Below are 15,000 nucleotides of genomic sequence, written 5' to 3' on the forward strand. Positions count from 1 at the left end.
TTGAAGTAAACGAAGACTTCAGATGGTCGTTTCTCTTCAAGTTATTTGACGACAAGCATATCCGTCCATGCTTTGTCAAAATTAGTCAGTCAGTGATTTGTCAAGAACATCGCCCAGATTTGTTTTCCAGGTTCGTCCCTCAGTAGTGTGTGGTCTGGTTGTCAAGTCCCTCAAAGACATGACTTTTTTTAATTGATTAATTTATTTATTTATTCATTTACAAGTAAGCCATCAATAGTTGAACAATGTAACTCCCTTTTAACGGTTTGGCAAGTAAGTGCTCAATAGTTTGATACGTCAATCCGCTTGAATTTATCGTCTGCCCCTTGTGGAAGGTTTTGACAACTCCTTTAATCTATTGTGTGACAATTTTTCAAATATGGCCGTGTTTGTTTTTGATCTTTTCCATGATTGTATGGTATTATATTGTACTGTATTACTCTTTTTTTTTGTCACAACAGATTTCTCTGTGTGAAATTCGGGCTGCTCTCCCCAGAGAGAATGCGTCGATACACTGATAGCGCCACCCTTTTTTTTTTTTAATATATATTTTTTTTCCTGTGTGCAGTTTTATTTGTTTTTCCTATCGAATTGGATTTTTCTACAGAATTTTGCCAGGGATAACCCTTTTGTTTGCCGTGGGTTCTTTTACGTGCGCGACATGCATGCTGCACACGGGACCTCGGTTTATCGTCTCATCCGAATGACTAGCGTCCAGACCACCACTCAAGGTCTAGTAGAGGGAGAGAAAATATTGTTGACTGAGCCGTGATTCGAACCAGCGCGCTCAGATTTTCTCGCTTCCTCGGCGGACGCGTTACCTCTAGGCCATCACTCCACATGACTGAGCGAATAACCACTCTTTTGTTTGACACTTCCTGCCTGCAAATCCATAGCTTTACATTTGACAGGGAAATCGGTATGATCTAAAATGATTTATTGACATATTTATTCATTTTGCAGATGCCATCGTCATCAGTTTCTACACAGATGCAACATAAACGTATAGACAGACAGACAGACAGCCTGACAGACAGACAGACGGACAAACTAACTAATAAACGGACGGACGGACAGACAGATAGACAGACAGACGGACAGAGAGACAGGCACACAAAACTTGAAGAAGACGCATGTTCATTTCTCATATTACGTTGTTGATGTCTTTTTTTTTTCTTTTTTTCTTTTTTTTGTCCTGTCCAGAGCGTCGGCGATCAAAATTGACCCGAAGATTCAGCGCGGTCTGTTTCTGTTCGCTGTGTCCAACTCCTGCATTAACCCCATTGTGTACGGTGAGTACATCTCTCTCTCTTTTTCTCTGTCTGTCTGTTTGTCTCCCCCTCTCCCTCTCTCTCTCCGTGTGTGTGTGTGTGTGTGTGTGTGTGTGTGTGTGTGTGTGTGTGTGTCCAAACCTCTCGAAAATGTGACTGTGATCTATACAGAACTATGAGACTGTTCAGTTCACAAACCTCTTCAAACCGCATTGCGTGTGTGTGTGTGTGGTTTGGATTTGACTCCACTGTACTCAGCCTCTAATGTTGCTATTGTTTCGCCCTACCCCCACCACCTTCCTACCTCCACTATCTCTTCCTTCACTCCCTTATCGACCCACTGGGCTATATGCTTCAAATTGTTTCCAGCTTATCCCTGGTAGTATGTCATCAACACCGCTAGTGATGTAACAGTTTACAAACCACATTAACCCGTCGCCTCTACACTCCATCTCGCTCACTACGATCAGCTTCGGATCCACTCCACTTACGCATACCCAGATTCAAACTCTCGACTGTTGGCCGCCGTTCTTTCTCTGTCTCTGGACCTTGCAATTGAAATGAACTTCCTCTTTCGCTTCGTCAAGTCTCCACACTCAGCTCTTTCAAGTCTGGCCTTAAAACCCACCTCTTCCCAGAATAGCCTCCCTTCCCTGCCTCTTCCTTGTCTTTAGTTTCTCCGGTTTTAGAGTTGTGCGTGCGTGAGAATGACTGGTGCGAAAGCGCTTAGATTTGTCTATGCACAAGATTCAGCGCTATATAAGTACCATTATTATTATTATTATTATGTACTGCTGGCCAGTGCAGGACTGCCATTTGGCTTTAACTCTCTCCATACGAACGGCGAAAGAGACGACGTTAACAGCGTTTCATCCCAATCACCATCATCAAAATATTGCAAGCGGAGCGCTCTTATACTGAAGAGGTGAATGTTGACAAAGAATACCACAGTTCTGATGACGGAAGCTAAAGGTTGGGTCATTCAGACACCCACTGGACATCCGAGGGGTCTGTGTAGAGGAGAAGAAGAGAGGACTGGCCGTACTGAGTGAGTTAAAACTCTCACTGAACGTCTCACTAGTTGCATGTTGTGCAGGACAGTCAAAAAGAGAAGCAGGGCATCAACCATGTAGGCTACTTAACAACTAAAAAAAACAACAACAAACCGTGATTATGACAGTGGTTGCGAAACGGTTCAGCTCTAGCTTCGCCACTTTCGTCCATGTCCCCCCCCCCCCCCCCCCCCCCCCATGCTCCCCACCTCTCCTCCCCTCCCCAACCACTCCGAACCACTCTTCTTCTCTATACCTCCCACCACAAACCTTAACAAATGAGATTCGTAAAACGTACAGATCGAAGGCGTGCTACTTCTGAAAATGCTTGTTTGCTTCTTATTTTTCTTCTTTTTGGGGTGGGGGGTGGGGGTGGGGGGCGGTTGTTAAGCAACATTTCTGTAGAACAGCCCTGAAGTTTCTGGGGAGGCATAAACAATAATTATAATGGCAATTCTTGCAACAGTAGACACAATAGTGTGCAGTAGACTGTCCATCGCAGAACTATGAAAAAACAAAAGAATCAGTCTACCAGTTTGCCGATCTTTGATAATCAATGTTGAACAATTCCTTTACCATCCATCCTGTCAATATCAAAGCTACGTGGAATAAAATTTCGGCCCCCACGATAGGATCAATGTGAAAATACTGTCTGGAAAGTATCGATCGTCTTAGCTTTCGACCTTCCATAAAAGAAAATTCAACACACAAAATACGAAAGATGGATGTGGTTCTGAATCGTGAATTGACGTTAGAAATAGAACGATAAATAAATGAATGAATGAATGAATGAATATAAACAAATACATAGATAAACAAAAATGAATAAATGAATAGATAACAAATAAATAGATAAATAGAAAGATATCTCCCTGTTAACTTCCAATACATTGTATTAGCTCACTTTACCTTTCCTTTTAATCTAACATATTTAACGAAATACTGTTTGATATCTGACGAAATACACGTTTGTCATAACGGATTGGGAAAAAAAAAAGACAAACAGCGTTATAATTTCATTAAAAAGAAGGCTTTGTTTCACATGTTTAATACTCGCTGTCGTTTCGATCTTCAAACAAGATACATTTGACATTAAATTTAGAAGAAGAAAAAAAACATGTATGTGCACGTAGCAGTCTAATCTGTGTAGATTATGTTTTTTTCCGTCACATTTGTTTCCCATTGATGTGTCGACATCGTCATCAAAACACCATCATCAAAATGTTATGCCGCCCCCGTGTAGAGAGAGAGAGAGAGAGAGAGAGAGAGAGATTACATGCATCAGTTTGCAGTCTCACACACACACACCATGCAAGCTCCAACCCTCAACCCAGACAGCAGGTTATTCCACTGCTGGTCATCGTAGACCCCCAGGGTTATTTTGGGCTGGTAAGATTTGACCGGGAGGTAAAAAAAAGAAAGTGGGGACAAGAATAGCCTGATACACCGGAACAAAATCGCTACTAGTTTGAGTAAGTCCTTTTTGGTTTGTGTCTTCTTGTTCATCTTCTTGTTCTTCTTCTTCTTTATTTTGTTTCAGGCAAAGGTTTGCTGAGTTGACAATCACTGCTCTAAAAATAGGTGGACAGCGCATGCCTTCTTTGAGCCCCTTTGCTAACTGAAACCAACGGAAGTGTTCAGTCAGCTATTTTGCTACTTGTGTCAGTACAGTGCGAAGCGGTAACTTCATATATGTAGCCGAGCGCTCAGCTGGATATGCTGACTGCTTCACGGCAAGCTTTCACCTTTTCGCGGCGTTTGTTAAGCTGACATTCCTGTATGTGTCTCCACAGCAAGTTTGTGCTACGTGTCACAGCACTGTTTTCCCGTGATAAATTTGGTAAATAAAACCATTGGCAAATATCAATCAAGACACAACATCTGGCATGTCTTGGGGGCAAGCATAACACGATTTCATCGTAGATACACGGTTACAGTTTAGAAAATGGCGCCAGTTAGCAGACGACTTCTCAAGTACTGACAGCTGGATACGAGTCTCAGTATGGCGCCCAGTTGGCTTCAGCTTTTCAGGCCAATGATTTCTCTATCTATTTTTAGAGCAGTGGTTGACCATGCATAGATGGAATTGTTTTCAATGACAGAAAAAAAAGCTATCGGAACAGAGCTCAGACGATTATGATGTCCCTAACTTCTCTTTTCCACAGGCAAACAAGTAGACATGCAGAGAAATTATTCGGTTTTTTGTTTGTTTGTTTTTTTTTGTTTTGTTTTTTGTTTTGGTTTGGTTTTTTGGGGGGTGGGGGGTGTTTTTATTTTTTTATTTTTTTTATTTTTTTATTATTATTTTTTTAATCCAAGTTCGAAAGTTGTTGATCATCCAAGTGGTAGAACTACAGAAACGAAACTTCACCGAGAAAACCCACCCTCCAAGAATCAGTGTTCCCCAGTGAATAGAGTGAGCGGCCTTGTTTCCTTTGGGAAAAAAAAAAACTGTTTGGGCCTGGCAGAAACGACGCGCAGACCTCTTTTAAGGGAAAAAGAGCTTAGTTCTGAATTCTCCCCCCCCCCCCCCCCCCCTCCCCCCTTACCCCGCCCCCATTCATTCCAATGCAGATATGCAGATACGGGATCATTGCACAAGTCTTCTCTTGCAGGAGGAGATCACTTCAAACACCTTTCTTTTCTGTGTTGTCGCTCCTTTCTGCAGTGATGCCGTGTTACCCCCCCCCCCCCCCCCCCCCCCAAGCTGTCTGACAACATTACTTCCGCTTCCCATCCCAACAGGCTTTGCTGCTTGCCGCTGCCAGTCAGAAGTTGCCGATTTTAATTCCGGACCAGTCTCCTTCCTTTATCCCTTCTACCCCTCCATTTTTTTTTCTTCTGCGTTCCAGCCCTTTGTCCCTGAGAGACAGAGACAGAGGATGAGGTACATCGACAGACAGACACAAACACGTTGACTGGTTAACCCCTTGAGTGCTGATGACGACAAGGGTTGTGTTTGTTTGTTTGTTTGTTTGTTTGTTTGTTTTTCCAGTGAAAGGTGTCACCTGACTGAGAAGAGAGAGTGAGCTCAGAGGTCAGGTGCCAGTTGCACTGCTTGGTTCTAACTTTCTGACAGTTACACGTGACTAAATGCCTACGTTGACCGAACTACGCCATTGGTCAGTTCCATACTACACACAGTTAGTAGCGGGTTGCGACCATACTAGGCTCTTCCGTCCGAGCAATGCAACTGGCTCCTGGGATGTTAGTCACTGCTCTGTATTTGGACTTCCCCTCTCTTCTTTTAGACTGCGTTTCATGTATTCAGTAAAAGCCCATTCACCCAACTGATAAGCACATATACAGTAGTAACTACTTGTCAAAACTCATGCCATACTGATCTCATTTCTCCCAGATTTCAGCTGTCAAGTCTACTGCACTGGCGGGAGGGGAGTGGAGGAGGGGGGAGGGGGAGGAAGAGTGGGGAGAGGGGGTAGGGGGGGTACGGGCGTATGGACAGATGGATACTTGCGTGCATGATTTATATCAGTGGAAGATACACATCAGCCTGTATGTTTATGCGTGTAGATTTGTGCATTTTGACAAATATTCTTTCTACTGTTTACTCAAATACCAGTCTATCTACCATCTCTTGTCTCTGCCTGTCAGTGACCAATCTATGGGGTCACTGTGACGGTCAGTTAATGTAACTGCTGGTCTGCCTATCTAGTTATGAAACGGTTATCCAGTTACTGTGTCATGGGTCAGTATAATGCATTGCTTTACTTTGTGTCGCGAGGTACTTCTTTGTGTGGGAATCAGGCTGCTCTCTCCAGGAAGAGCGCGTCGCGACAGCACAGCGTCACCCCCCTTTATTTTGTTCTCCTCTCAAAGCTGATTTACAAAGGTTTGGCAAGGACAATCCTTTGTGTTGCCACGTGTTCTTTTACGTGTGCTAAGTACATGCTACACACGAGGTTATCGTCTGATCTGAATGACTTTGCGTCCAGACCACCTCTCAAGGTCTTGGGAAGAGATGAGAAAAAAAAAAGAAATCTGCCGAGTGTGGGGTTTCTTTGACTGTGAACTCAGCTTCTCTCGCTTCCCAGGTGGACGCGATTACTGACTTGGCGGCACTCCACAATATGCCTTGCGTCTGTCTGAATGTTCCAGTGAGCATGTTATACAGCTATTCGAAAAGCCACTGTGACAACTAGGCCGCTTCGGATCTATATTCTGATTAATTCGTAGACAGGAAACATGACCTACCTTGCCTTACCTTGCATGCGCTCTTGACTGTATGTGTGCTGGTTTGCATGAGTGGTGCTGCTTCATTTGTGTTTATGTATTCATTTCCTTACCTGTGTGCCATCGTTTACGTTGATCAAAACCATTCTGCCCAAAACATGTTTCTCTCCTTCTATTGCTTTTTTCTGTTATATATATTTATTATGTGTGTGTATATATGTATGTATTTATTAGGTTTTCTTAATTATTTTTATCTGTTGATCGATTGGTGTTGTTAATACCCTGGACTGTCTTATCATACTCGACAGGTACCCATCTTTCACTATCCATAGTGATGCTTCCCTTACGCGCCTACTGAATACCGATTTCTTTTATATTTATTTATTTTTTAAATTATTTTATTCTATTTCATTTTATTTTGTTTTGTTTTATTTATCTATCTATTTATTTTAGTAGTAGTAGTAATAGTAGCAGTATCATTGTTTCTTTTTTTTTTTTTGCACACAACGATGTGTGTTTGGTACTTTTCTCTCGTGTTCCCCCAATACTGCAAAACCCTCGCTTTGAAAGTTGTGTGCGATGAGTTACTTTGCAGTTTCAGAGGTATAAGAAAAACAACAACAACAACAACAACCACAACCACACAGGAGAGAGTCATGACAGTGGCGCCTGTTGTACTTTTCAGGCATGTTCACAGCAGCCTTCCGGCGTGAGCGACGCAAGTGGCGCCTTTGGCTGAAGCGAAAGTTGGGTCTGAAGAGCCGGCTGTGCCGCAACTCTCACTCCTGTTCCGCCAGACTCGTCTGACCCCCTCCCTCCTCACCTCACCTCACCTCGTGTGGTGCTTCTTGTTTATGGTGGTGTGTGGCCAAAAAAAAAAAACATGTCAGCCCCCTTCTCGTGAGAGACACAGACACCCACTGCACGGAAGATCGTGTCACTGTTCTGGGCCTCCTGGAATCTTTCGCGTTTGATTGTCATCGTCAACAATTCAGATTTTGTTTCTTTCTTTTTCTTCAAATTCCATTTTGTTTATCATCATCTTCTTCTCCTCCTCCTCCTCCTCCTCCTCCTTCTTCTTCTTCTTGAGTTGAATTGCCTTTCAGTCCCCGTTCTTGCAAGCAAGACGATTTCTTCATTCCCTGCCCATTCCAGTGTTGTGTTGTGAATTGTGTGACATTGTGGCAGCCATGTTGTTGACGGTCAGTTGCCTTGTTGTCTACAGTTTATGGTGTGTTTGCTGTTTCTTTCTCTTTTTTTTTTCTTTTTTTTTTCTTCCTCTGGGGAGGACAGGAAATGAAAGCTCCACGTGCACTTACCCAACTTTTTTTTTTTTTTTTTTTTTTAAGCGATGAGTTCTTCGTGTCATTTTTTGTTTGAAAGTGACATTGAACTAGAACCTTTCACCCTCTTCCCTGGTTCAGAAGACTTGGAAGCATTCTGAAGAGGAATGAGACTCACCCCCCACCCTCTCCACCCCACCCTCCCCACCCTCATGGTTCCAGATTAAAACGATCGATTTGTTTGCCTTGGTTGCAGTGAGAGGAAAAAAACAACAACAACTACTTAGCGTTGCGGCGGTCAGTCTCAGCAAAGCAGCCAGTCAGTGTGTGTCATTGGATGGATAACTAGTTGTGTGTAAAGTCACTGTCGTCACTGTCGTTTCCGCAGCGGCCAGCAACCGGTTGAGGAAACCCGGAAGCAGCCAAGCCACCCCGCAGGCCGCCACGCCACCCCCGCGCGCCGCGATCCTCTTGCAGGAGATCCATCATTGTCATGATGGACCAGCCCACCACCACCACCACCTCCCCTACAGCGCTCACCACCACCACCACCACATCTCATGACTTGTGTGTGTGACCACAACCACATCGCCTCATTCAGTTCCTTTGTGACCACAAATCGCCAACAACAGCAGCAACAATAACAACAAAATCATGTTGCGTCCGCTTGGGGGGCCTAATCACCTATATTAAAACCAAAACAAAACAAAAACAAAAAACAAAAAAAACTGTGACTTTACATCTACATATCATGCAAAAATGTGAACAGCTTGCTTTTCATTACAGCAAAGGACTTTGCCTCTCCCTCCTCCCCTCGCCCCCTTCTCCTCCTCCTCCCCCCAACAGGAGATTTTGTGTGTGGATGACAAAAGATCTTTACTGCGTTTTAACGCCTGAGTTCACCATGACGTGACCAATTAAAACGTAAAAAAAAAAAAAAAAAAAAAAAAAAAAAAAAAAAAGCCTGCTTGCCTCAAGCCCAGACCGTTGCTCTCATTTCAGGCACGTTTACCATTAAGTTCAAACGACAGTTCACTCTGTGCTGCTACTGCCTGCAACAACACTGGCGGAGACGGCCGAGGGGTCTTCATCTCCATCCTCCTCATCCTCCTCATCAACATCAACATCAGCGAGCCCAGAGCGGCACACAGCGAGCAGCTCTCCTCTACCCTCACTACAGCGCGGCACGAGGGAGTGGTCCACCGCCGTCGGCCGCTGAGCGTTCCCTCACCTCCAGCTCCCTGGCCCATACCCACACTCCCAGTGAGACCACCTCCTCCTCCAACCCTTACCCCTATCCCTACGCCTCCTCCAGGATGCCCCTGTGTGGCAGTGGTGGTGGTGGTGGTGGTGGTGGTGGCTCCGATATCTCCACAGAGTGCTCCAGGATGTCCTTGACCTCCATCAGCCGTGACCCGCCCCCTGACCGCGCCAACATCAACAACTTCACCAGGTACACCGCAGGATCCTCGCCCCTCTGATCTCTCTGGGTCCCCCACCGCTGTGTGGGGGGGATGTGGTGAGGGTGTGTGGAGGTTTGGGGTGGACCACAGAACACTACGTCTGGATGCTTCTGTTCCTCCTCCTTCTGCTGCTCCTGCTCCTGCTGCTGCTGAACAAAATGACAGTTGCGAGGGAAATAAAGCATGACCAGGATACAACTTGTATTGCTGCTGTGTGTGAGAGACATACTGTGATCAAGCGGAATTCGTGATTTTTTTTTTTTTTTTTTTTTTTTTTTCTGAGATGAGAAGTTGGAACAGGAATGTATGTGTGTAAGGTACATGTGTGGGACTATACGGTGGGGCTTCACTCTGTCCTGAAATAAATGATTAGGGTTTTTTCCTTTTTATCTTTTTTTTTTTTAATTATTATTATAACTGTTCCATCATCACGACTTTGGACACTGCCCTCTAAAGTTGTAAGACACAGTGAATATTGTGTCAACTGATTTTTCTTTTTTCGTGGATTCATCGTGACTTCTGTTACGCCCAAGATCGCAGTTGACTGAAGTCACGGTGCTCATATTGTGTGGGGGTATTTATCTGTACGTGACACGTGCTTTGAATATAATCATGTGTCCCAATTCGCGGTGCTTTTTGTTGGTACACCGTTCTAAAAATAGATACATGACGTCATCGGTGATGCTATTTCGTTCGTGAAGCAAATCGAGTGAGCATCTCAACTCACCAATGGTGTATGTGTGTGTGTATGTATGTGAGAGTGTGTGTGTGTGAGAGTGAGAGTGAGTGAGAGAGAGAGAGAGAGAGAGAGAGAGAGAGTGTGTGTGTGTGTGTGTGTGTGTGTGTGTGTGTGTGATTTCTGAGGCTCAACTGTTTCGTTCAATATCGACAAAAAACAGAAATGCTTTCAGGTCTAAGTGATCCTGACTTCGTTCAAAGAAGATATACATCGCCGTGATTTCTGGGTTTTTTTGTTTGTTTTTTTGTTTGTTTTTTTCCCAACAAGAGCTTGGAAATTGACCGACAAATGGCGCGTGATGTGAAGAGAGCTGTGGAAGGAATTCATCGGGTACAGCCTGGTGCTGGCATTAGCCATTCTAGCGAACAGTCTTTGGTTCGTTGTCTGACAAACCAACAATTCAGAATCTTCATAGTTGACCTTGTCTTCTAGAAGCCATTTACATTGTGTAAGTCATGTTCTTCAGACATACAGTTCTTGCTTCGTGGGGTTGGTTATTTTTAGGTTTATCATTTTGTGCTCTTTGTTTCATAATTAAATCGTCATATCGTCGTCGAAGGTTTCATTACTTGTTCTGTACTTTTTTTCTTTCTTTTTTTTTCGCCTCAACATCTGCACCGTTTCAGTGGCATTACTCTAACGCTGCTCATTCCGAGTGCTCCATACACGGCCACACCCGAGTTCCTTCATCGAAGTCCCGCGCGCCGGCAATTCACGTGGAAACTATCAATGATAGGTCGCCAGGAGGCCGCACACCAGAGGAGACAGTGCACTGCTGCTGAGTCACTTCGGTGGTGCTCAGTGGCGCCTGTTCTGAGCTAACATACACAGGACAGCCACCTACGAAACCCCTAAATGAGGACAATAGTGGCTTCGTGTAGGAACCAGCCTGTGTGAGAGTCCTCTCCAGAGTGGTATATTTGCTATTTCTGTACATGTAATGTTTCTGTTTTCTATGATGTTACGTGGAGGTCAATATTGTTTAATGTGACAGGGAATTATGAGTGATTACATGCATACACGAATACATTCATACATACATATCCGACCCCCCCCCCCTCCCCACCCCCCGCCGCCCCCCTATATATTTAGACTGGGTCATGATATTGTCACATGGAAACAATCTAGTGGTGTTTTAGATCTGCACAGTGTAATGTGATTTTCATCAGAAATGCGTTAGTTTACGGACCGACTGTTCTGTTCTGGTCTTTTAAGAAAAATTGTTCTTTTCCTAATAAAAAGTATTATTCATACAAAATGAGTTTCTGCATTGTTTTCGCAGCATGAGAAAGAGGGGGGATATATGTACACACACACACACACACACACACACACACACACACACACACACACACATATATATATATATATATATATATATATATATATATATGTGTGTGTGTGTGTGTGTGTGTGTGTGTGTGGAGAGAGAGAGAGAGAGAGAGAGAGAGAGAGAGAGAGAGAGAGAGAGAACGATAACTATAGTTTATTCTGCAAGACAATGTTACGTGACACGCCAAGGCCAGGACTCAGCCTACTCCCAAGAACCCCAGTGACAATCTCAGAAGAAGAAGAAGAAAAAGAACAAGAAAAAAAAAAGGAAATGAATCGGGGCTCAAGAAAACACCAGGACACACCACACCTGTTTAGGATTCACAACACTTTATTCACTCACACGACTACACACACAAACATAAACAAAATCATACCCCCCCCCCCCCCCACACACACACACACACACACACACACACACACACACCGACGGGCGCAAGAGTCGAGTGGTTGAAGCGTTGGATTTTCAATCTAAGGGTCCCGGGTTCGAATCTTGGTGACGGCGCCTGGTGGGTAAAGGATGGAGATTTTTCCGATCTCCGAGGTCAACATATGTACACATCTGCTAGTGCCTGCACCCCCTTCGTGTGTATACGCAAGCAGAAGATCAAACACGCACGTTAGAGACCCTGTAATCCATGTCAGAGTTCGGTGGATTATGGAAACAAGAACATACCCAGCATGCACACCCCCGAAAGCGGAGTATGGCTGCCTACATGTCGGGGTAAAATAGGTCATACAAGAAAAAGCCCACTCGTGTACTTACGAGTGAACGTGGGAGTTTCAGCACACGAAACCAGAAGAAAATGAAGATACCCCCCCCCTCCCCAATCCCTACCCCCCCCTCGCCCCCCTTATTTCCTTCCTAATTCCCTTCCACACCCACCTCCCTCTATCTAATCCCCCCCACCCACGCCCCTTCCCTTACCGCTGCATCCAAGGTATAGGCTTATCCGCACATCAAGATAACAAAACAAATACAAATAACAAAGTTCAAACTCATGCATGCTTACTCACAATCTCACATACTCACAGGTACAAAAGACAGCCACAAAGTCAGTCACGTGTTTCTCTCTCTCTCTCTCTCTCTCTCTCTCTCTCTCTCTCTCTCTCTCTCTCTCTCTCTCTCTCTCTCTCTCTCCCAGGTATTCCACACAAATCCTGTTACTGTTTCCCTGTACTAGTCGAACACGCAACACACGGTCGCTGTAGGTCTCGGGAATCAGATGATTCCGGCACACGGGGTGATAATCGAGGAGGGGCGGGGGTTTGCTGGGGAGGGGGGAGGGTGCGGGGGGCAGGGGGGGGGGGAGGGGTGAGGGGGTGCATCGATGCCCTTGGAGGAGCCAAATGCCACCAAGAGAACGACCCCGTCACTGGTTCCGGCGCTAACCCCCCCCCCCCCCCCCCCCCCCCCACGCCTCCCAGTGCAGTGAGGTGCAGAACACGCAGACACCCTGACTAAACCCTTGCTGACCGAGCAGCCAATTACCTCCCCTACTGATGAGGACCCAGGGGAAAATCTGGACTGACCGACTAGTAGGCCTTCCAGTCCAAAAACCGTCTTCCAAAGAAAAGAAAAAAAAAAATAGAGAGAGATTCAAGATTCAAGATTCAAAAACTTTATTACTCAAGGATAAAGATTTTAGGCATCGCCCAGTCTTCCAATCTGTCCTTGTGACAACAATAACAATAACAACATTAACGATAACGACAAAAAAAATAATAATAATAATAATAATAATAATTTTGTTAACACTGCTGCATCCACTGCTACAACAACGAAGAATGATACACTACCATCATCATTAACATCGTAAAATGTAATGAAACGAACGCATTCATACATTCATATCCATACACATGCACACACTCTCTTCACCCAACACACACACACACACACACACACACACACACACACACACACACATATATATATATATATATATATATATATATATATATATATATATATATATATATATATATATATATATATTCACCTTCACCTTCACCTCTCCCGTAGTCTGGGTTCAGACCGTTGGGGCACCGCTGCTGACCTGGCCACCACCCCTCTCCACTCTTCACGGTTTTCTGATTTCCTCAGGGCGTCACCGAGCGTCAAGCCTGTCCACCCCCGGATGTTGTCTTCCCATCTCTTCTTCTGCCGTCCTCTCCTTCTGCCTCCTTGTACGGTGCCTTGCAGGAACGTTTTGGCAAGACCAGATGATCGGGAGATGTGTCCATACCACCTAAGTTTGCGTTTTTTCACTATGGACAGAAGGTCTTCGTAGGGTCCAATACTTTGCTTGATTCTGTTCTTCACTTCCGTGTTAGTGATGTGGTCTCTGTAGGAGATGCCAAGTAGTCTACGAAAGCATCTCATCTCGACAGCTTGGATTCTTCTCTCGATGTCTGCAGTCAGGGTCCAAGTCTCGCAGGCGTAGAGCAATATTGATATAACCAGGGAACGCATCAGTCTGATTTTTGAGCTGAGAGCGATGTTTTTGTTGTTCCAGATGGTGTTCAGCTTGTTGAGTGCCATTGTTGTTTGGGCAATTCTCGAGAGTACTTCTGGTTTAGATCCTTCATCTGACACGATTGCTCCCAGATATTTGAAGCTGTGGACTGTTTTAAGCTTTTCGTCGTTGACTTTGATGTCAATGCTGATGCCGTTGGTGTTGTTAGTCATCAGTTTGGTTTTCTCCGCACTGATTTGCATTCCATACGATGTGGAGGCTTTGTCTAGATGTTTGACCAGGCTTGCCAGTTCTTCTTCTTTTCCAGCCAGTCCATCAATGTCGTCGGCAAAACGTAGGTTTGTGATTGTTCTGCCGCCTATGCTGACTGTTCCTACATGCTCTTCCAGTGCGTCAGTCATTATTCTTTCTAAGAAGATGTTGAAGAGTGTCCCCAACACTATATATATATATATATATATATATATATATATATATATATATATATATATATATATATATATATATACTTATGCACATACAGAGACATGACCGAAGTGAGAAACATATAGCAGACATAAAGAAAATAGAGAAGCACAACTTTACCATTGCACATATACAAAAGTGATTAATTTGCTGATGCAGATGTTACAGGTAATAACACCCAATTTACAGGCGAATAAGTAAGAACAAAGCACAAAGGTAGAAATAAAATAAATTCACTGCATGTAGGTATAGATACAAACGTCACGGAAAAAGCATGATTTTTGTCTTTTTAAGCTGGTAATTTAAAAAAAAAGCAAAAAAAAAAAAAAAAATGCACCCCTACCCGTTGATGCAGCCAGGCCAAAACATGCTGGGCTGGACTGGGAGAGCTACATACGTAGAAGAGCTTCAGGGCTGAAAGGGTAAAACAAAATCAGTGCACTATGTTTGGCACGTGCTTCAAAAGCCTCAAAACACGCTCAGAGATGAAGGCATCCGAAACGCTGAGATAAAAAAAAAGAAAAAAAAGAGAAAAATAGAAAAAAAAAAAAGAAAAAAAAAAATCGTGCAAAACACTCAACTACGATAAGCTTTGCCCTCAACGTTTCGGAAGCCTAATTTTCTGGGCGTGTTTGCTGCTGGGATACGTAACGAAAGAACAGATAAAGAAAAGTCATTTCACATTGTCTCAATCCTGAATGGTTATCGTTCACCACAACGTCGT

General features: G+C 44.1%; 1 protein-coding gene across 3 annotated transcripts in view; it reads left to right on the forward strand.

Annotated features, from left to right (window-relative positions):
• Nucleotides 1–11,243, forward strand: part of LOC143296983 (adipokinetic hormone/corazonin-related peptide receptor variant I-like) — an 81,225-nt gene extending 69,982 nt beyond the window's left edge. Inside the window, exons 5-6 of one of the 3 annotated variants that reach the window (XM_076609076.1) lie at nucleotides 1,204–1,292; nucleotides 8,186–8,938. In XM_076609076.1, coding sequence (XP_076465191.1) covers nucleotides 1,204–1,292; nucleotides 8,186–8,361 — 265 coding nt within the window. In that variant the 3' untranslated portion in view covers nucleotides 8,362–8,938. Of the gene's footprint in view, nucleotides 1–1,203; nucleotides 1,293–7,199 lie in introns of all 3 variants that reach the window. The other 2 variants (XM_076609075.1, XM_076609077.1) reach the window with 2 other exon arrangements.
• Nucleotides 11,244–15,000: the final 3,757 nt, after the last annotated feature.

This window comes from Babylonia areolata, chromosome 22 (genome assembly GCF_041734735.1).
Source record: "Babylonia areolata isolate BAREFJ2019XMU chromosome 22, ASM4173473v1, whole genome shotgun sequence".
Lineage (NCBI taxonomy): Eukaryota > Metazoa > Mollusca > Gastropoda > Neogastropoda > Buccinidae > Babylonia > Babylonia areolata.